Source organism: Misgurnus anguillicaudatus, chromosome 14, assembly GCF_027580225.2.
Source record: "Misgurnus anguillicaudatus chromosome 14, ASM2758022v2, whole genome shotgun sequence".
Classification (NCBI taxonomy): Eukaryota; Metazoa; Chordata; class Actinopteri; order Cypriniformes; family Cobitidae; genus Misgurnus; species Misgurnus anguillicaudatus.
This window is the reverse complement of record NC_073350.2, coordinates 18,232,855-18,256,121: the sequence shown is the minus strand read 5'-3', so window position 1 is coordinate 18,256,121 and position 23,267 is coordinate 18,232,855. Positions and strand designations below refer to the sequence as shown.

The 23,267-nt window shown below is 35.9% G+C and overlaps 2 protein-coding genes, 1 long non-coding RNA gene and 6 other non-coding genes across 10 annotated transcripts in view; 1 reads left to right on the top strand and 8 right to left on the bottom strand.

Moving 5' to 3' along the window:
- prickle2b (prickle homolog 2b) overlaps positions 1-209 on the bottom strand; it is a 100,956-nt gene extending 100,747 nt beyond the window's left edge. The window contains exon 1 of the mRNA XM_055184203.2: positions 177-209. Coding sequence (XP_055040178.1) covers positions 177-194 — 18 coding nt within the window. The 5' untranslated portion in view covers positions 195-209. The remainder of the gene's footprint in view (positions 1-176) is intronic.
- Positions 210-3,390: 3,181 nt separating this feature from the next.
- Positions 3,391-23,267, bottom strand: part of adamts9 (ADAM metallopeptidase with thrombospondin type 1 motif, 9) — a 50,963-nt gene continuing 31,086 nt past the window's right edge. For both annotated transcript variants that reach the window (XM_055183953.2, XM_055183954.2), the window contains 11 exons: positions 21,046-21,213; positions 19,398-19,574; positions 12,664-12,834; positions 12,275-12,469; positions 9,812-9,941; positions 8,480-8,574; positions 6,544-6,638; positions 6,241-6,374; positions 5,976-6,067; positions 5,255-5,359; positions 3,391-4,714 (listed from right to left, as the gene is read on the bottom strand). In XM_055183953.2, the coding sequence (XP_055039928.2) occupies positions 4,625-4,714; positions 5,255-5,359; positions 5,976-6,067; positions 6,241-6,374; positions 6,544-6,638; positions 8,480-8,574; positions 9,812-9,941; positions 12,275-12,469; positions 12,664-12,834; positions 19,398-19,574; positions 21,046-21,213 (1,452 nt within the window). In that variant the 3' untranslated portion in view covers positions 3,391-4,624. The remainder of the gene's footprint in view (positions 4,715-5,254; positions 5,360-5,975; positions 6,068-6,240; positions 6,375-6,543; positions 6,639-8,479; positions 8,575-9,811; positions 9,942-12,274; positions 12,470-12,663; positions 12,835-19,397; positions 19,575-21,045; positions 21,214-23,267) is intronic.
- On the bottom strand, positions 8,702-8,774 carry trnav-aac (transfer RNA valine (anticodon AAC)). Its single transcript has one exon. It is a non-coding gene; the product is annotated as a tRNA-Val (tRNA).
- Positions 8,972-9,044, bottom strand: trnav-aac (transfer RNA valine (anticodon AAC)). The gene has a single exon. It is a non-coding gene; the product is annotated as a tRNA-Val (tRNA).
- Positions 9,262-9,334, bottom strand: trnav-aac (transfer RNA valine (anticodon AAC)). Its single transcript has one exon. It is a non-coding gene; the product is annotated as a tRNA-Val (tRNA).
- On the bottom strand, positions 9,676-9,748 carry trnav-cac (transfer RNA valine (anticodon CAC)). The gene has a single exon. It is a non-coding gene; the product is annotated as a tRNA-Val (tRNA).
- Positions 16,129-16,201, bottom strand: trnav-cac (transfer RNA valine (anticodon CAC)). Its single transcript has one exon. It is a non-coding gene; the product is annotated as a tRNA-Val (tRNA).
- Positions 16,446-16,518, bottom strand: trnav-aac (transfer RNA valine (anticodon AAC)). Its single transcript has one exon. It is a non-coding gene; the product is annotated as a tRNA-Val (tRNA).
- Positions 19,453-21,196, top strand: LOC129427463 (uncharacterized). Its single transcript, XR_008638636.2, has 4 exons — positions 19,453-19,592; positions 19,909-19,948; positions 20,056-20,086; positions 21,056-21,196. It is a non-coding gene; the product is annotated as an uncharacterized lncRNA (long non-coding RNA).

Sequence of the window (23,267 nt, the reverse complement as noted above, 5' to 3'; positions counted from 1 at the left end):
ATGATTTTATCCAAAGCAATTTATTTTCAATGTATATTTTTATCAGTAGCCTATATGGATTAAAACCTTACAACTTTTTTAGGCGAATGCTTGTCAGTCAACAGGGGCATCTTCTTTAATGAATGTTAATGCTGCCTGTTTTAACGCAGAGTGTGGTTTTAATCATAGATGCTCACCTGTAAAGTTGTTATCATGACACCTTGTATCCAAACAGTTTCAGGAATGTACCAGCAGGAAGTTGTGTGATAGGTCTTTGTGTTGTCATGGTGACAGTAAACATCTATGTCAAATGGGTTTTGGGTGTATCACCTGTAGCACTTAATCTGTCAATGCCTTAACTATATCTGAGAGACCACATTAAAGAATCACAGATGCTATTCAGACTAAACAGCTGTAAAAAGACGCCAGTGATGATGAAGAGCATTGGAAACACTAATAAACAAATTAAGCAAAATAAATCCATGGCTACAAAGATTGGTGAATCTCACGAAACCTTATAGGAATTTTTTATCACATTACTGTAATGCAAAATAAACATAAACATCCTTATAATATACTGCATTGTTGTGAAGTATTTTCACTGTAAAAAATTACAAAAATGTCATTTGTTAGCTCAACTTAAATTTATTTTAAAAAATATTAGTTTAAAAAAATAAAAAAGTTGTATAAAAATGTATATTTATAAAAAATATTTATAAAATTTAAAGGAGCAGTATGTAAGAAATTTATATCAATTAATCATAAAATGGCCCTGATATGTCACTAGACATTAAGAAATCATTTTCATTTCAAATACTTACACTGACAACAGTGGTTCGGCCAGGATATTGTCATTTAAAAAGTGGAGTAGCAGCCCTCAACTGATGTTTATGTTGTCATTTTGTGTACTGGCCATCAGTTGTGTGATTGCAGTACCAGTTTTAGCCACAAGTTTTGTGATTGCAATACCAGTTTTGGCCACAATCCTACATACTGTTCCTTTAAGTTGAATGAACTCAACATTTTAAGGCAACACAGTAACGTACTTTAAAGGCGGAGTCCATGATTTTTGGAAAACACTTTGGAAAAGAGACTCGGGCCGAGTAACAAAAACACACTTGTAGCCAGTCAGCAGTAAGGGGCTTGTCTACTAACCAACATCATTACCTGGGTTGCGTATGTGTGGGGCGGGTCTATCAAAAGAAGGTACGGATTCTATTGGGGTAGGGGCGTGATTGTTTAGGTGATTTTAAAGCAACACCAAAGAGTTTTTTTACCTTAAAATAACGTTTCCAAAAAAGTTTCAGTGGTTCATCCACTCAAAACAGGGTGAATGGCACTTTCACATTCGCTTTGCAGCCCTCTATCGGCCAAATCCGCACTAAAGAAGTTTCCAACCGTCGAGTAGTGGTCCTGTAGTTCGAGTGAAAACTACAAAAACTTGCTTCACGGCAGACCTACAATCCAATCAGAGCCAGCTATGCTGCCGTATTTACGACAGTGGTAATGAACAATTACGTTTCTAACCTGAAGGGGAAGCAAAGAGCAATAAGTCTTTAGTGTTGCTTTAAATGTCAACATTGGCTTTCAGAGATCATGCACCCCACCTGAATCTACGCTGATTTTAATACACATCTGTTTATTATTGGAATGACTTCATTCTATTGATTCCTATGGATCAAGGTCTTCCTAAAAGACAGACCTCTCAGCATGTCAAAATGTTTGGATTTAAGTCTATCAGACAGTATTGTTGTCAATACAGGGGTTCCGTGCTATTACCCATTTTATTTTCCATATATGTATATTACATGACTGAAATTAAGTGTGATGTCAATGGTATGTCACTACTGAAATATGCTGACGACATGGCTTTAGTAGCAGAGTAATATCTGGCTATATATAGACAATACATTGATTCTATGGTTCTCTGGTTTCAAGAAAGCTTTTTGGAGTTGAACATTAGTAAAAACTAAGGAGTTGTGTCGTGGGAGGGTTTGCTTATCTAATTCCTTATATCCTCTATCTGAACCATTTAGGATGAGGGGAAGGTAGTGGAACACGTTGAGACCTTATACATATGGGTGCTGTGATTAATAAGCATTTCTTTTGAAGAAATTGAAGGGTTTTAATGTAAAGCAGGATATTTTGACAACAGTATATCAGTCACTTGTGGAACCGGTCATAACTTTAAATGTGGTATCATCTAACTTCTTGTTAATTGAAAACAAAAAGAAATGAACAAGAATAATTAGGCAGGTTGGAGATTATATCAAGACATGATTTATTGTATTACATCATTTTTGTTATACATAATCCATTCATTGTAAAACTGTCCCATATTTAATCTCAGCTGCAATGGCCAAACACAAACAAATATTGGAAATACAAGAGAAATTATAACACAATAAATGTAAATAAAACCAATAATATAATCAAAATGTATGTACAACTAGGAATATAATAAATATTAATGAAAAAAATTATTTTAAATCTATAAAAAATGTTTAATCTGTATTGAAGAACAACACCCAGGTGCAAGAAGTATAATTAATAATCCTGTACTGAACCAGCTATATGCCATAGATGCTGTATCACACATATGAAGTGCTAGGATTTGCATTTTATAAGTCATACTGTTTATAATAATAATTATAATAATAATAATACATACAAAATTTGTATTAATGATGTATTCAAATCTATTCCATATCAATAAGAATATGAATTGATACACAAGAATTAATAACAAATAGCCTATATGTATTGATGAATGGCTAACTGCTCAACAACTAAAAGTTAGCTCTCTTTCTTTTAAATTTTCCCTTTATATGTGAAAAATATCATGATTCATTTAGGTACATGTTACAAGTCAATACAAATAAATTATTCTAACCTAAAATTTCTAAAACTAGGCCCAATCCAATTAAGAAAAGTATGGCTTTTCAGTGCAAAGATAGGCTATGTGTATATTTCATAAATATTTTAGTACAAATATAAATATCTTCAGTTTTGTGACCCAATCTCCTGATTTTTTATGTTTTACAACAACTGCAATGTGTCTATTGAATAAAAACAATATTGTAATTTTTTTCCCCGATCTACATAGTAAAATGATCATGAATCACACATGAAATCATAAATGATGGCACCTATTGGTACCAGTGATGTACCATTGGATTTCAATGTACCAGAGGATTATTTCCCTGATAATAAAAGCACAGTATAAAATATCCAAATATAATGGCAGTGCAGTTATCAGTTTAAAAATGCTACAACAACAAGCATATATTCAGTTTAAAAACAGATAAAAACTTAAAACCGCCAAAGAACTGAGGTAGGTTTTTTAAAACAAACTTTTCAATAACAAAGAGTGAGACATTTCCTATGAAATAGTCTGATAGACGTTGCTACAGGGTCCATAATAGCCTTGGGCAATAAACAAGTTTTTGCAAGGTTTCAAATATTGCTCGCCTATTGAACCCTCGTCCATACTACATCATAGGTACTACTTTTAGCTGTTAGTGAAACATTTTCTTCTCCCTTGCCATTCATCTGACATCTTCTCTCACACTAACAAGTGTCCTCCAGTCAAACCCACTGACCGGAAAGTGACCACATGTTGATGAAACACATTGAAAATTGTCAGAACACCTGCAGCTGTACTTCTTTCTACACACAAAGTTGTCCTTCTCTAAATATTTTTTTAGATATCACAAATGCTTGCAAAGCTTGTAAGATACATTATTGCACAAAAGCATCATTATTTAGATTGACAGTTCATCCCTTATAAGGGTGCATATTTGTGATTTTAGTACATATATAATCAGAATTAACATACATGTTTCATTGAAAAGACTGGTGAATTTGTCTGAATTAAAGCTTTAGACTAAATGATTGCCAACTGCTCCATTCAGAGCTATAATAATGTTCCTGAGATACTAGCACCATCTCTGTGTGTGTTTTCAAACTGTTCTTGACTTTTTTATTTAGGCTCATTTTGGTTTTCAGGCTACGTTCTAGAATTAAGAAATAGGTAAATATATAAATAACTAGAGTGCACATAAAATACATCTTCTATTATGATAATCATCAATTATTCAAATGATTAATTTTCTGTTAGCATTATGTAATATATCCCAGATGTAAACACGTCACAGTTCTTATGGCTCATATGTAAAGTGTGTGGTACATTTTCAATACTTTTAAAATTGTTATTAATGCATTTTTAAAGGATGAACATTTCATTATATCAAATAATAGTCAAATTGCTTCCTCAGACAGACAAACATTACCCAGTTTTAAAATATGCATACAGCACCCTGCAGATCATAAACAGTCTTAAATCTGTAAAAATACCTGACACAGTCTTTTTGATAAAATTACAAAAGGAGATAAAAAAGTATGTTCTTCACTTTCTTTAGCACCACAGATACAGAAAAGACTCCATTAAGAATCATCAGCAATAAAACAATCAAACAAACAAGAAAATATGTTTGTAGTTTGACATGCTGCCAAAGACCTGAGCTGCTGTCACCTTCTGTCAGACAGGAGTTTTTACAAAAGGTCAAATTCTGCTTCTTCAAACTGAAAACTTTTATATAACTCTACTGATATTCGAACAGCAGACCTGACAATAACCAGGACATCATAAAACTTCAACAAGAAGTCCAGAGCTGGAAGAGGGAGTGCATTTTCCACAATAACCACCACATATACCAGTTACTCTACTGCCATCCTGTGGATACAAACAGAACTACATTGTAAGAAATACTGTATGGCCTACAACTTTGTGAAACTGTTTTGCAAATTACGTTTTAGTAAAATGTTTGCAAAGAACACAGAACTGCTAACATTGACAATATTTATTTATTTTTATTCTATAAATATATAGTTTAATATATTTTATTTTTAAGAGTGACAAGGGCAGTGGCTATGTATAAAATCATCTTCTCCTGTAGGTCTATTTTATCTGTATGGTTATCTTATCAAAAGAATCCTCCATAGCTCTTGATTTACGAAAAAACTGTTTATTGTCCATTAGTCTTTAGAAAGTCACAAACTAAGCAAAAAAAAAGGGGGGCAATATACTACAGTGCATTATTATTTATGCACAGACTGCACACTGCTGGTAAAAGCAGGTTTGGTGGATTTTATTCATACCATCAAGCTGTGCTGTTTACATTTAAGTTTTTTTAAAATATTTTACATTATTATACACTATACACAATTTTTTTTAAATAAAAGTCTTACCCGTCTATGTATGTTTTGGAAATACCTGAGATTTGTGTATGTCAGCAACGGCATAGTTTCCTTGAGAAATCCAGGTGGTCTCCTCCGAAACCTTAAACCCAGTTCCTGACAGGTTGATTCTGAACCGGCCCTGAAAAGAGCACAGATAACATCACGCAGTGCCAACATTTACTTATGCAACGCGATAGGAGGCAGTAGTGAGCAATGTCAAGTACGCAATATCAACCGCAAACCGCTAGGTGGTAGTAATGAGTGATATAAACTACATAACGTCTGTAGATTAGATTTGGATGACAAAATGCATGACATATTTACATGAAATAATTAAATAACGCATAGGGGTACGTAATGACAGAAAAAAATAACAGAAAATTTTGTGATAAACGGAGTACGACTAAATATAGACAGGCATGCATATTTAATCCTGGTGGTTATTTTGATTTAACAAACAATTCCTCTGATAAGACAACACAAAGATAAGCACAATAGTAAAAAATAGATAAAGCCTTGTGTGATTGTAGTTTTTTATCTTAATATCATAAATTACTTAACATTCTCCCAAGTTTTCCCACTTTCCCAAGCTTTTTTAAGAAGTTTTCCTTTTCTTACACATTTACCAAAAATACATTATTATTTTATACAATACATATGATTTTTAAAATACAAAAAAGTGCAGAAAATGTCTTGTTTTAACAAGTTTTTATTTGTAAGAGACGGATTAAGTATTTTTAACCAGTGCTAGTTACCTGTGGACAGCGTGCAGCACTGTAGCAGTCTCCTGCTGTGGCAAAAGGAACTTTTTGCCCTTCGTGGATGATGGCATACTTCCAGTCTGTAGCTAAGCAAATACAATTTTTTTAATTTTAATAATATTTTAAGTAAAGGTCTCTGCAAAGGGAAAGTTTGCCTCACTGCCCCTATACAGGACATGAAGTTTTGACATGTTGAGTCGTACCAGTTAATCAGTTAATGCACAAAGGAATCGGTTCGAGCATGAGTTAGTGGGCTTACTTATAATGGTCATTTTATTAAGATCCACTCTGACTCTTGTGAACGCAGTGAGACCTGCTGCTGTGTAGTCACGCCTACACGGGCAATCTTCTCTCTTGTTTAAGTTGGATGGACACTGTGTGGGATCCATCAGCCTGGATAACAACACCATATATGTTCTGAATTAGATACACATTCTGGCTATCAGTTTAGTAACCAAAGAAAATATTTAGTTTGTTAGTAAACACTTATTATTTCCCATATATCGCCCAGCTCTATGATTAAGACATGTACACAATCTTACAAATCTAGAGACACTGTTACCTGTATCCAAAGACTTCAGAGAAGTTTTCTTCTTCCCCAGTGAGCAATGAAATATATTCCTTGGGACTGTCTGTGTTCATACCTGAACAATAAATCTGAACAAAGGAGATTTTTGTATTTTATAAAGACAGTAATCGTTTCAAATAAAACATAGGTTCTTTCCTGCTATTAGGGAATGTAACAATAAAGCTACCTTCCCTTAAATGAGTTTGCACTGAATTATTAATGCAGAAAGCTTGAAGGATTAGTCCATTTTCTTCCAGCTAATTTACTCACCAATCTAATCTAATCTAATCTAATAAAATGATATATACTTTATGATAAATATGATAAATAACAGATGTCATATTATACTAGACATGCCTTTCCATCTTACATGCAATTGGCCCTTAAAGGGTTAGTCCATTTTCTTTAAAAAATCCAGATTTTACTCACCACCATGTCATCCAAAATGTGTATGTCTTTCTTTGTTCAGTCGAGAAGAAATTATGTTTTTTGAGGAAAACATTCCAGGATTTTTCTCATTTTAATGGACTTTAATGGACCCCAATACTTACAGTTTTAATGCAGTTTAAAACTGCAGTTTCAAAGAACTCTAAATGATCCCAAACGAGGCATAAGGGTCATATAGCAAAACAATTGTAATTTTTGGCAAGAAAAATTGAAAAAATGCACTTTTAAACCACAACTTCACGTCTTCCTCCGGCTGTGTGACGAGCCAGCACGACCTCACGTAATTGAATAATGACGTCGCAAGGTCACGTGTTACATATATGAAACGCACATTTGCGGACCATTTTAAACAATAAACTGACACAAAGACATTAATTAGTATCATTCGACATACAACAAGGTCCTCTATTTTCCACACTTGTAAACACAAGGCAGTCCCTCCAGAAAAACGCGATTGTGCGATCGCGCGATATATTGCATAATCAGCCAAAGTCTGCATATTTATGCGGGGCTGCATTTTTTCCAAATACGACGCACTTTCACCGCATTAATTACATATTTCCGCGCACAAAATATACGGGGCTTGCATGATTTCATAATCTCTGCATTTTCGTAGCAAAAAGTCACATATATATTAGCAGAAAGTTGAAAAATTTTGCATTTACTTCCCAAAAGCGCCGTGTCCTCTATTGCCATGGGAACGTTATGAAGTGACGTGATTATGTGACGTGAACATCATTGCAGCTTTTGCAAGTTTCCCTAGTTTTTGCAAGTTCCGCATTTTTTAAGAAAACGTGCCGCAAAATTGAGGATTTTTGCCTGCAACAATCACAAAAAAACTCCGCGTTTTTCTGGAAGGACTGACTAGGGCGTAGTTTCGCATACATCATCTGTAACCTCTTGAAGTGATTACGTATTATTGAGGTAGCGCTGGCGCATCACAGGACCGGAGATAGACGAGAAGTTAATAATAAAAATAATAAATTTTATTTGTATTGCACTTTATATTTAACAATCTCAAAGTGCTACAGAATAGCAGAAGTTGTGGTTTAAAAGTGCTTTTTTTTTTCTTGCCAAAAATGACAATCGTTTCGCTAGATAAGACCCTTATGCCTCATTTGGGATCGTTTAGAGTCCTTTGAAACTGCAATTTTATACTGCATTAAAACTGTTAATTATTGGGGTCCATTAAAGTCCATTAAAATTAGAAAAATCCTGAAATGTTTTCCTCAAAAAACATTATTTCTTCTTGACTGAACAAAGAAAGACATTAACTTTTTGGATGACATGGTGGTGAGTAAATTATCTGGATTTTTTTTTAAGAAAATGGACTAATCCTTTAAAATTGTTACACTGAAGTGTTGTATTATTTCCTTGAATATTATATTATTTTCTGGTGCTAACAGGTGAACATTAAGATACATTAACAAAATAAACAGCTGAGCTGGAAGTCATTTAGGCAAGGCATTAATATGTGTCTTACTTTTAACTCTTTCCCGTTTATGTTCAAACTCTGTTCTCCATCAGTAAAGAAACTGTTCTGGAGCTGCACATCTCTGCAGTTATTGGGTAATTGGCCTAAGTATGATCAAGAAAAGAGATGGAAAAACTTTATCACAGTTATAAGTGTCAAACAGATTTAAGGCCTTTGCAGAACGGTCCTCTTGCTGCTAAAGAGTGTCAGCAATCCTAAAAATAACTACTTTGTTTCCGCCCGGTCTCGAACCGGGGACCTTTCGCGTGTTAGGCGAACGTGATAACCACTACACTACGGAAACTCCTGACAGGGTCTGATGACCCCCATGGGCCTGTTTCTAAAATTGTCTGCTGTGGCCCATGCAAGATGACAGTGACCCATATTGACTTTCTCCATATGCCTGTTATATATATAGTATGTCATCTATTTTTTCTAGCCTAAAAACAGTTTTGCAGAGGGGGTTATCATTGCACAAAACTTTTTCATTGCACAAAACTTTGTTTCCGCCCGGTCTCGAACCGGGGACCTTTCGCGTGTTAGGCGAACGTGATAACCACTACACTACGGAAACTCTTGACAGGCCCTGATGACCCCTATGGGCCTGTTTCTAAAATTGTCTGCTGTGGCCCATGCAAGATGACAGTGACCCATATTGACTTTCTCCATATGCCTGTTAAATATACAGCATGTCACCTATTTTCTCTATGCCCTGGCCTAGCCTAAAAAATACAGTTTTGCAGACTGGGAAATCGCCCATAAGAGGTACAGCAGTTTAAACACCATAACATTGTTTCCGCCCGGTCTCGAACCGGGGACCTTTCGCGTGTTAGGCGAACGTGATAACCACTACACTACGGAAACCACACATACACTATTGTCACCTAAACCTTTGTAAGCTTCTCAAATGCTAGTTAACAGACAGAGTGTAAACTTATTGTGCTTTTTAAAGCCTTTATTTTCTTAAACATCTTTCGCGTGTGCGAACATGATAACCATTACACTACAAAAACCCTGTAGGGGGGGTAGCACCCACCCCTTTCTGTAAGCCTTGTCACATGATCTGCAGTTCATGATCTTCATTCACACATTTGCAGCTAAAACTTTCCACAATGTTTGTCACCGACTTCACACTTCTGGAGAGTTATGCACTTACAGCACATTCCCGTCAGTTTAATTTAAGACTACGGCTTAAACCAAAACATTGTTTCCGCCCGGTTTCGAACCGGGGACCTTTCGCGTGTGAGGCGAACGTGATAACCACTACACTACGGAAACTCACATGCTGAGCAAGTCAGTGATATGGGCTTACATTACAACTACAAGATCAATTGTACTCACAGGAAGGATTGATACAATCTTTTCGTTGCTCGGGTTTAGAGGAGGCGGGGCATTTGTCAGTGACGTCACCCTCTTCTGATATACACTCCACTCTTCTCTCCTGCCAGCCACTTCCACAGCTTGCAGAACACTAGTACACAACAACAGACAGACAAACACACAATTATGCAAACTGACATTGTGAGCTTGACTGAACCATGATGATTTATTTCCATCTATTAATATTTTATATTAAATTTAGGGCTGTCAAAAGATGATTAGCGATTAATCACATACAAAATAAAAGTTTTTGCATAATATATATGTGTGCAGGGCTCTTAAGTTATACGAAAAGTTTGGAGTGAGATTGCATCATCTGTTAAGGAGGGGCCAATCAACTATTTGCAGCAGCGGCCCCCCTGGCCCCACCCTCAAGTTTTTGCTACCTGTTTAATTTTACCTATTGTTTATAATTGACCAGTACAAATAGAAATGATAACAATTGGCAAGTCTGATAAAAGACAGACAAATTATCTAAATAAAATAAATTGTTTTATTTTTTGTTTGTTTTATATTGTTTTATAAAATTTATTAAAAGCGTTTATCATAACAAAGAAATGTATACAGGTTTGTAACAACATGAGAGTAAGAAATTGATGAGAGAACCTATTCCTTTAAAATAGCACTGATAAGTACACTAAGTTGTTGTTAAGATTATCTCAAGATTACTAAAGAATAATTTTGTACTATATTACTAGTATATTAATGCCGCGTTCCAGGCAACCTGTAAATTACGACTTCAAAACCCCGACTCACGACTCGGAACTGGGAGTACATCGATCTACCACGAGTTCACGGGTAGGAAGTCACTTCCCATTCCTGAACTCGTACTACATCAATGTACTCCCAGTTCCAAATCGTAGTTTTGTAGTCGTGATTTACGGGCTCAAAAACCTGCCTGGAACGCAAGAAGTGTATTTTTACCTGGGCAAACTGTACACACAGTATTGCAGAACTTGCTCAGAGCGTGAGAGAAATGTAGTAGGCTATACATTTTAGCTTATAACTTGTTTTTTTTTTGTGTTTGATGCGCATTTGATGATGATGACAGGGCAAACATAATGAAATTATTTGCATCCGTGTCCAGGATATAAAATATGACATGATGATTTTAATAGTGACCAATAACATCGACGATGCAATACACTTTAATTTATTTAGTGCTAATAAAATTATTAAGCCTATTTGGGGAAAGAGATGTTTAATGTGACAAAATGTCAGTCAGTCATCGTGTGATAACAGGCCTAGACTACTTGTTCTGAGCATGTGTTGTCAGCGAACAGGCTGTAAACTGTTGGCTAAGTTACAGACATGAAAAACTGGTGCTGATTATCTGGGATTAACATTCTCTGACAGCAGTCAAGTTGACATTGTTTGTGTGAATTTGTTGTAACATTAAAACAGGAGATCGTGACTTACTCAAAGTGATGCTCGGAGCTCCAGTGGTTTCCTCTGGTGAACGAGGACGATGGGGAACAATTCCAGGATATGCTTTTTTTCATTGGTTATTGCGTTAAATCTTACCCAGATACAATAGTGCTATTTTCTGATTGGCTATTGTGTAGCCTCTTTCTTTTTTGATTGGCCGATAAGTGGCAGGCTCGATTTAGAACTCCAGAGGAGACGTGCTTGATTCTTAACCGGTTCCATAAGAGATATTAAATATATGATAAATATTGTTTCTGCGTGAGAAATATAATGTGTTGCGGGAATGCGTGTCAAAAGACCTAAATGAGTGACTGTCACGCTCAATGCGTGACACTTGAGAGCCCAACAGTGTGCACTGTGTGTAATTATTTTATATATATGAATACACATACATACTGTACATGCATGTATGTTAGAAAAATGTACAAGTATATATATTTATTTACATTTTTATATATTTTATATAAATAAAAATATATACACATAAATATATTTTTATATGTGTGTGTATATATACATAATAATTACACACAAATATATTATGCAAACCCAAACCTTTATCCTGATTAATCTTTGGACAGCCCTAATTAAGTTAGGTAATTATTTAGGAGTACCCTTTAATTATTAGTACAGATCTGCACTAAAACAATAAACCGCTGTTGTTGTATATAGAAAATTGTACACTTTCACTTCACGTTTCTTAGGAAAGCTACATATTAAAAATCAAGTACAGAATGCTTTTTTAAATGTTACCAAGTCTGTGTAAACAGCTTAACCTTGATATCTTTAATATTAACCAAGTTAAGCCATTGAAATCAATGATTAAGATCAAACGTTGATGCTTCCAATCTCATCATTTGATTATGAGACTTTAGCCTGGATTTCACAGACAGGGTCACATATAATAAAAATTCTTATTGTAGTTAACAGAAATAAACTCTTTTTTTATAAACAAATTTAAATCTAGAACTTCAATAACTAATTTCAATAACTCACAGGTCCCCATATACCCACTCTCCAAGTGTGTGGGGCAGGACAAGGTAACCGAAAGCAGGGCATGCCGGCCTCAGGAGGGGTGCCGGGGCAGTTGATGGAAGAGTTAAAATCATACTCATAATTATCAATCCCAGCATGAACCTCACTGCAGGACACCAGCCTCCTCTGATACCCCTCACCACAGGTGACTGAGCACTAAAATACAAAGCAACCATAATATAAACAAAGCATTGAGCCAGATATGATAGGACCCACCGTCTTTTAATTCAATGTAAATACTTAAAAAGTAAAAGCCCCCCTTACACATACTGTAAACTGATGTTATACATGATATTCACTGTTAGCTTTCAATAAACAAACAAATACATATTCAGTTGTGTCTCACTCACCTCAGACCACTCTCCTGTAATCCAGATGAACTCACAGGGCTGTGTGTTACAGGTTTCAATATCAGTTGGTTTCATTTGGTTATCGCAGTACATTTCCTGTACCTCAGTTCCCTCCTCATCCAAACACACCACTGCTCGATACTTGTGGCCGATACCACAAGTTTTGTTGCACTGAAAAAAGGGAAATCTTGAAAAATGACTGCGACAAAGTCTAGCAAGCAGGACTAATTTATGAACGTCTGAAGACGTTTATGTGTAACATTACGACTTCAGCAATTGTGATATTATACTCCAGGGCCAGTCAACTGGCTGCCCACGAGCCAAAAGCGGCCCTCCAATCACCTTTATTGGGCCCGTTGGTCATACAAGAAGTGTGCATGTTTATTAATATCACATAGCAAAAAGTAACCAAAACAACAAAGTTATAACATAAGTTAACAACAACTTATCGTCTTGTACTAGCCATGTGACACACAAGCGCAACCTTTTGTATAACGCAATCACGTCGAAAGGTCACTCGTATGTGACGTATGCAAAACTATCGCTCCAGTGTTTACAAGTGTGGAAAAGAGGACAGTTAGGTGTTGTTGTGTGTGGAATGATACTAATTAATGGATTTGTGTCAGTTTGCTGTTTAAAATGACCCGCAAGTGTGCATTTCACAAATGCGCGTGACCTTTCGATGTGATTGTGTAATACGTAAGGTCGCGCTGGTGCATCACATGGCTAGTGCAAAACGAGAAGTTGTGGTTTAAAAGTATTTTTTTCTGTGTAAAATGACGATAATTTCTCTAGATATGACCCTTATGCCTCGGTTGAGATCGTTTAAAGCCCTTTGAAGCTGCATTAAAACAGTTGAGGTCCACTAAAGTTCACTATATGGAGAAAAATCCTTGAATGGTTCCCCGAAAAAACTGAATTTCTTTTCAAATGATCAAAAAAAGACGTAAACATCTTGGGTGACATGGGGGTGAGTAAATTATCAGGATTTTTTATGAAAGTGGAGTAATCTTACATATTGCACGATCCTGACCTGCATTGGTATCCCGCATATAGGGTTAATTTCAAAAATGAGAAGAGGGGAAGAAAGTTAAGGGGGTGGTTAGGAGGTACCTGTTTCTGGGAATCTTGTCACATGGTGTAAATTTTTGACAGTGAGCAGCACCAAGCTTTGTACGCTGCAACTTTGGGCCCCTTAAGCATCTGACAGACAAAGTGAGCTAGTCTAATAGACTCCAGCTGCTGTCTGCTGTGGAGGGGGAGATGTGGAGGTGTTCTCTAGAACAGTGCTCTAAACTAATTACACTTCTTGTAAGTGCTTCGATTTCATGCCGCTAGATGACCCAGATTTATGGGAACATTTTTGTCTCTCTTTGTTGTCTTTCATTTTTTCTCTAAGCTCTACTGTGAAGTACCAAAGAAAAGAAAGGCGTGCAATTTTTGTCTTTGCTGTCATAAGCAACAGCAGAGGCCTAATTTTTAACCTTAATTGATTTGTGAAAACATTGATTGTAACAACATTAGGCATAAACGCTGGATAAATGTACAGTAATCGTTAACTTGTTTTAAATTTCACACTGTTCACACCTTTTCTTGGCTTAGCAATTAATCCATTGTAGATAAGCTTTGGGATTTTTTCACCGGACATTTGTAAACACTGGTTAATGTTCTTATTTGCACTCGGGTACACACAGATACTAATGTAGTCTTGTCAATCATTAAAATTAGTTAATTCTCAAAACCATGGCAATTCCAATAGTGTTGCTTTGTTATCAGTGTTGCCAGATTGGGCGACACACACACAAAAACAGGCATTTTTGCTCACACGTAGCCTCTTATGGAACGGCTGAAATTCCAAAAGGGGGCGTATTTGTTCCTCAGACGTTCGCAATAAACGTGACATCCGAATATATTCATTTAAAATCGTGAATGAAAAGTGAGATTTGAACGAATGTCCGTTAGTGAACTAATTGTATACAGTATTTATATCGTAATTCTGTCAGAAACGTCAAGATTGTGAGATGAACAAATCGTTTTGGATTAAAAGGCTTGGATATTTCATTTCCTTGGACTTTTGGGGATTTATGAACTATTTGTTTTGGACAATTTCACCAAAGCGGATAAAGGGAAGATTTTGAAGGTAAGTAAATATCCTAAATCGGCACCGCCCGGTTCGGGTAACTAACAACTAGATTACAATTTTATGACTGCTAAAAATCATATTATGCTTTGTGTGTGCACTTAATGGAATCCCGAAAGTCTAAGCTTTACAACGATGTGTCGCATGACAGTATATTTTGAAGATTTAATGCTTCAAAGTTACAATGACGTAATGCAGCCTCACGTGCAAGGGAGGGGGTGTACCGTGTACGGCACAGTGTTCCTTATCAGGTTAAAGGAAAACACCACCGTTTTTCAACATTTTACTATGTTTTTACCTCAACTTAGACAAATTAATACATGCCTATCTTTTTTTGAATGCGCGTACTTAATCTTTGAACATAGTGTTGTGACTGTGTTAGCATTTAGCCTAGCCCCATTCATTTCTTAGGATCCAAACAGGGATGAATTTAGAATAAACACTTCCATGTTTTCCCTATTTAAAGACCGTTACATGAGTAGTTACACTAGTAAGTATGGTGGCACAAAATAAAACGTGGTAATTTTTTAAGCGGATAAAAATAAGAACTATATTGCATGGCGGAAGAGCACTTAGTTTGCAGCACTTCCACCTCAGAATGCAATAACATCATCCCTCCTGACTACTCCCCCTCTTGCGTTCTTGCGTTTGGATATTTTTTAATAAAACAACGGCCTCTCCCGGGGGCTCACGGGATGGTAAAGTGTCTATCGAATGAACACTTCAGAATCTTGGAGGAAGTAGTAGGTCATCTGGGTACTTTTCGTCTACTGTTTTTGGAATACTTTGAATTCATACATACTACTCGCCTTCACCTACTGCTTTTCACCTACTATGGAAGTAGGCAGTTTCGCAGCCACTGGCCCTCCAGAAGCAGGATTGCACACCGCTGGCCTTAAAGGTCCTTAAACTCCACTTCTTTTTTTTTTTTAAAAAATGCTCATTTTCCAGCTCCCCAAGAGTTAAACATTTGATTTTTGGAATCCATTCAGCTAATCTCCGGGTCTGGCGGTACCACTTTTAGCATAGCTTAGCATATCAATAATTTTCCTTTTCAAAACTTGACTCTTCTGTAGTTACATCGTGTACTAAGACCGACAGATAATTAAAAGTTGCGATTTTCCATGTACACGATGTAACTACAGAAGGCTAATGGTCTAATCAGATTCAATGGACTATGCTAAGCTATGCTAAAAGTGGTACCGCTAGACCTGGAGATCAGCTGAATCTATTCCAAAACAGTAAAAATCAAATGTTTAACTCTAGGGGAGCTGAAATATGAGCATATTTTCAAAAAAGTGGAGTGTCCCTTTAATCTAAAACATTGTTTCCGCCCGGTTTCGAACCGGGGACCTTTCGCGTGTGAGGCGAACGTGATAACCACTACACTACGGAAACTCCTGGGGTCATTTGCCTGCCCCTGTGCTCCACCTTCTGAAACTCTTAGCATTATCTGGCTGTCCCTCTGTACCACCTTCTGTAAATCTTCAGTATTGACATATGTAAAAACACAGTGACCATGTTAACTTCAAGTTTTTTTGCTAAACAACATTTGTCAACTATTTTCTCTATGCCACAGCCCAGAGACTGGAGTGTATAGTTTTTGCCCATAAGAGGTATGGCGGTTTAAAAAGCATTACTTTGTTTCCGCCCGGTCTCGAACCGGGGACCTTTCGCGTGTTAGGCGAACGTGATAACCACTACACTACGGAAACTCCTGGTGTTGCTAGACTACCCCTGTGCTACACCTTCTCCCCAGTTTTGACCTATATGCAACAACACAGTGACCCTTACCAACTTTGCATGTTTTAGCTACACAGCTCATGTCACATATTTTCTCTATGCCCTAGCCTAGAGACTGAAGTGAACAGTTTTAAGTGTATAGTGCTTGCTTTCTGTTTCTACCTTGGGATGCTCATCCCATGAGAGATATGGCAGGTCCAGAAGCATTCTTTTGCCAACAGGGCAAGGTTGTTAGCTTGTGCTAAACCAATGTGTGTTTGAATAGGGTTGAAGATAAACTCTGCAGGACTGTGGCCCTCCAGGACCAGGAATGCTCACCCCTGTTCTAGGTGGAGGTACATGGGATACTACTTTATTCACCCATTTGCAGCTACAATTTACCACAATGTCTGTCAATTACTTTTGCGCCTATGTGAGATGTCATACCAGTAGGTGGCAGTAGTTGGTGTTCATTAATGAAAAAAGGAAACCGGAAGGTTAAACCGGGAGAGCTAGTGAATGCAATGATACAAAGCAGTGTTCGCTTACCAGTTGCACTCAAATCTTACTCGTAATATTAGCGAATAGGCATTAACAGCCCCCACGACACAACTCACCTATGTGTTAATAGCTCTGCTGACCCTCTGACAACATCTAGCTTTTAACAGTATCTCTAACATTAGCAAGGAGCCAATTTTCACCTGGAATTAAGATGCGTTTTGGTCGATCAGATCACAAGTGGACGAGAGAGACACATGTCCGTTCACACCTGGTGTTTATATTCGCCTCTTTTGTCGACTTTCGACTGCTGCTGTCCTGATTACTTCGAGGAGTGGTCTGTGGGCGAGTCGTTAAAACACGATCGGGAGAAATTATGGGTTTAAGTTGAGGCGCGCTAATATTATGTGAAAGTAGCACTACTTGCGTTAGTAAACACGCTGCACAACATTTTGAACATGTATATGTAAGGGCTTTCTCGGATATTTCAGCGCAGTTGATGAAATAAGCTTGCACAACTTTTGCAAAATGAAACACAAATAAAGAGGCGGAGAGCAGACGCTTTCGTTTTATCAATCATAGCCTAAAGGTTGCGCCGAACACTGTGGATTTGTGCTAGAAGTCCGGAGCGATGGAAAAACATTTTGCTTGATACTTTACATATTAGGTCAAAAGGTGGAGAGTAAGCGACCTTTTGTGGCTGTTCAAACAATTTCAACCACATGACCGTGTACACCACAAAAGGAATCTAGTCAAATGCGTTTTCGACTACCTATGAATCTGGTCGAAAGTGGAAGAGCCAAAAGTTTCACACCCTGCTTACATTTAGATCGACCAATACGCATCTTAATACCAGGTGTAAATAGGGCCTAGGATAGGTTCCTGTGGTCTTGGCATTGACTTGTGACCTTTATCATGCTAAAAAAAACTGAGAATCCCTTACCCTGCCTAAAACTGGTCCAAACTTTTTCCTCAACAAATACAAATCAACAGATGTTTATCCATTGTGATTCTGTAGCCAAATATTTTTCAATAGTTCTTCTACAATTAAGTGACTAATTTGCAAATGGACAGAAGGTTATATTTACACGATTTCCTAAATGTTTACAGGATTTAAATACTTAAAGAATTGTAACCTAATTCAGTCTAACATAAATATTATTGTTGCATGGTTTGTCACAGGGAAAAGAGAGATACGGCAGTTTTCTAAATTCTAAGCCGCTGAGCATGACAAACCTTTCGCCAAAAGAGGGCAAGTTTTTTGCAAAAGTAGTCAACCCTAAAGTTGTTTTGTGTTGGCTAGTGGGACACCACCCTGCATTGTATTGTTGATTACATGCTTTATGTTTTATACATTTACAATTTGCCACCTGGTAAAATCCAGACATTAAAAATCTAAAAACTATGCTTAAACTTTATTATTTGGATTTTAATCAAAAGAGATGTGATTGTCAAGTAGGTAGCCCATACTCAAAGTGTGAGTAGTGAACATACTGTAAGTCATGAACACACCCAAAAAAGGCAGCCATTCGCTGAAATGTGGTTCTGGCTAGAGGGTATACAGCTACTGCCAAATCTAGCAATATGTTGGATTTAGGGTTAAGTTTTAGGGTAGGATTAGGATGAAAAACAGCAGTTCTGGCTAGATAGGATACAGTTACAGCCTAAATCCCATACAATGTTGGGTTTAGGGTTAGGTTTGGGGGTATGATTAGAATGAAAACAGCAAGATTTCGTCCGAAACTGTATTCCTTCTAGCCACAATAATGCAACACCCGGGGCACAAATTAGGAATAAGGTGCCTTGCCTAAGAATCAAACCATCAACCTTTGGCTTTTTGGATATAACAACCTTATATACTCTGTATTAAAATTGTCATATGAGATTATGCAGAGGTGGACACTACTTGAGTATTTTAGTTAAATTTTCCAAGCATCTGTGCTTTATCAGAGTGTTTGTCTAGGGAAAAAATTTACTTTACTAAAAAATGTTCACTACATTCTAAAGCATAGAATCATACAGTGTATTCCTTTTGTATTGCATATTAAAATTGATTTAATACCTAATTACATAAAAATTGTGTACTTTTACTTTTCTTGAGTAAAATACTAGATGTTTAATGTACTTTAATATTAAATATAAACCAAAAACTTGAAATTATGAAATGTAGTGGGGAAAAAATTATGATAATATGCTTTGAAATGTATTTTTCCAAAGAAAAACACTGATAAAATACGAATACTAGAAAATGTACTTTTATGTAAAAATGTAAAAATACTCAAGTAGTGTTCGCCTCTGAGATTATGTCATACTGCATTAAAAATCATTCTTATGATCAAACACGCTTGCTTTATTAATTCTCTCTCTTTCTCACCTCTTGCCAGTCCCCCTTGCTCCATCTGTAGTTTGAGACACAGTCAGCGATTCGACAGGGTTGGGTAGAGGGTGGACGGGGGAGTCGAGAACATTTAGACTCCTGTGTTCTGTGTTCATCATCAATTACACAAGAGATCTCTCGATGCTGCAGACCATTCCCACACAATGACGAACACTACAGACAATAACACAGGTAGGTAAACATAACTCTGCTTTTAGACTTTTATTTTAGTCTATTTTTGGGTCATTCTTTAATAAAAATATGTTTTCAGCTCTGAATATGTTTTGTTCAAACAGTCATCGTTTATAGAAGTGATTATTACAGTTTATAGTTATAAAAGGGTAAATAAAAAAAGAGTAAATCCCTTTTATTTTTTATATATATAAAATGTTAATATTAGGAAAATTTTACTTTGTACTTAACTAAAAACTAAATTAATTTGGTATTTATGTGTATAAGTTGAAAGTAAATGTTGCAATAAATGTTCACAAAGAGTGCATTTCTACAGTCAAAGAGTGCATTTTGTATCCTGCATATATATTAAAACAGTAAGTGGACTCTTTATTTCTGTATATTCTCCACAATAATTGTACTGAGATGTAACTTAAAATGACATTACGCATTTAGTAAAATATTTTCTTTTGGTTTTGGGCAGTACGCAGTCTTGCGGTGGAAAAAGCATATGAGTAAGTATGAATACATGAATAAGGTAAAAATTAAAAGCTGCTGAATTAAGTTATACATTTCAGCATAATTTGTCAAAGATAAGGATTAATACTGCCTACACACTGCAAAAAAATGACTTTCGAACGTAGTATTCTTATCTTGTTTTTAGAACAAATATTTAAAATTTCTTAATTCAAGATGTACTTTCTTAATAAGCAAAATGACCTAAGAAAATACATCTAGTTTTTAGACAAAAAATATACAATTGAAGTGAATTTGTTCTTAAAACAAGCAAAGAAATCGGCCAATGGGGTGATAAATTTTTTCTTGAATTAAATGTTTAAAAAAAAGTAAACTTATTTCAAGTTTTTTTTCCTCACCCCATTGACAGATATTTTTGCTTGTTTCGAGCACAAACTCACTTATATTGTATATTTTTCTGTCTAAAAACTAGATTAATTTTCTTAGGCCATTTTGCTCATCAAGAAAATACATCTTAACTTTAGAATGTTTAGATATTTGTACTGAAAACAAGACAAAAATACTAAGTAAGAAAGTAATTTTTTGCAGTGCAGTTACTATCAACAAACATGCACAACAAGGTATGTAATGCGCAGTTTTAAATTGTTTAAAATTGTTAAAAACAATTATTTTGTAGATAAGACTAAGCTTTCTTTTTGCACTACCTTTCACTCATATACATTGCACTGAAAGGAGTCTTAGGGCTCCATGGGGCTGGTATTTTTCTTTTTTGATGTCAGATTTCTAGATCAGATTAAATTACTGTGAAGGTGTAACATTGAATGATACAAAGTAGTATTCACTGACATAACTACAATGTTTCTGCAGCGTAAATCTTGTTTAAATGCAGTGTTCGTGTATGTGTGCTCGTTTATCTGTTTGTACATTACTCAGTATACTCAGAAGCATTCTGCAAACATCATTTAGTATCTAACACATACACAGTTATCAGTTTTACCTCTCCCCAGCTTGCTGTCTTCCACTTGGGGCACCTCCCACCTCTGCACCTCTTTTGTTTTTGTGGGAGGGGCAGGTGCATGCAGTTCTCCTCTGTGATTGGCTGGCCGGACTGACTGGCGCACGTCACATTACGATACCTGAATCCTTTCCCACAGGAAGCAGAGCACTGCAAGAAGAGGAGAAACAAAGTTTAATGCTTGTTAATCATAACCCACAACTAGCATTAGCAAATGTGGGCTTTTAAGTTTGTGTGCTAGTTTAGGTAAATATTTTGGGCAATTTATGGAAAATTCAGTGTAATATTTTTTATATTTATTACAGTTTAAATCAAATTTTAATTAATGATCTAGGTCAGAAGTTTCTGGACTTTTATAATGCATTGTTAAAAAAAAAAACAATGAATGCTAAATAGTAGCAGGTAACTATTTATACTATTTAAGTATTATATAGATTTATCCTGTCATAAATTGTATTTATTGTATACGTAAAAAAGAAAATATTGAATCATAAAGAATGGCTATCACAAAATAATTGTCAAGCTTTTCCGGTTCTGGGTTTATGGAGCACACAAGGATTTAAACCTTTGACTATAATGCTCAGCACTTCAGGGGAGCTGAAGGGAGGGGAGCGGTTTGGGCCCCAGGATGGGAGAGGAACGAATAATCAAAGGGCCTGATCGAGAGAGGATGAATGTGAGGCGACATGTCTGAGGTTAAACGAGTGCATTACCCAGCATGCTTACATAGAATACAGGAACTACGAGAGCACAGCTCCCTAACTGGATAATGCGCTCCTGTGAATAACTTTTGAAAGTGTGTCATGGGTGTATTTAAGTTTGAAAGCAGAACAAAAACCACTGAACAATCATTTAAGTTTGAACTTTTAAATCAATATATATTTGTTATAAATAATTACAGCACCAATATATACAATTGGTTCAAATGAATACAAATTGTACAAAATTAAAAAAGTATAAACAAATATACATTCCTTTTCAAAACAAAACCACCATTTAACACTGTTTTAATGATCCACTTTGTGAGAATATAAGTGTAAGCCTAAATAAGCTTCAGTCTTGTAAGATTTTTATCAGCCAAGATTTACAGATGCATTGCATATGAACTGTGCAGATTGCAGATGTGTACTTGTTTATGTGCTTGTGAGTGGACAGGCTGTCTGTTTAGTTTACTGTCAGCAAGATACTGCTGGGGGTTCGATTTTACACAAGACCCTCTCATATACAGCACAATTTAAATTGCATTAAGTCGCTCTTATCAAAATATTGGCACTTTCTAAATCAATTATGCAGAAACAAAGTTGTGAACCACCAATAACATATGAGCTTTTTAGTTTGTGCATTAGTTGAGGGAAATGTTAAGTATGTTAAAACAAAATGTACAGAAAATTCAACAAATATATAAAATAATTGTATATTTATTTTAATTAATCAGTTTTAATTGCAATGCATCTGTAAGTCTTGGCTAACCGGTAGAATTCATAAATTAAACTTGATTATACTGCTTATTTAATTACTGCATAAATACAGTAAACACATACAGTATGTGCATATGTAAGGGGTGTATCAATCTGCTAGTTTGTTTTGTATGGCAAGAGGTTTATTTCTGTCATGGTTAAATGAGTACCGTTGCTGCATTATAAATGTAAGGCCATTTCTCAGAGTTGTTTAATGAATCCTCGAGTGAATTAATGTCCTGAACTTATCAACTACAATATCAGCTGTTACACTTTAAATTATTTCAATAGAGGGTAATTTAGTCTTCAGCCAAAAACCACCCACCAACTTTAAAAATGCATGAACTGTTGAGCGAACTATTTAACAATTCCATCAAACTGACAGTAGAAAAATAAAATACAAATGTTAAACATATGTTGGATATACATTTTTCTTGTCAATAAACAACAAAACAGAGCTGCATATTTCATTCAGGATGCCAATGATGAAAACATTTCCAAAAGAAACACACAAATTTATGACATATGGTGTGATTGTACAAACTGGTGTCTCTGTTGCTTATTGATCACTCCAAAGCAAAGAAGTTTTTGCCATTTTGGATCATTAACCTTGTTTTCTTCAGTCTAGGCACAGCAATGCACTTGGCTACATTCCAATGCAAGTACCCTCAAAGTATCAGTACGGATATCCAGGCCACAGTAGCCACTATAATCTGGGAGGCCTTAGCTTTTAGCGTTCATTTTTCC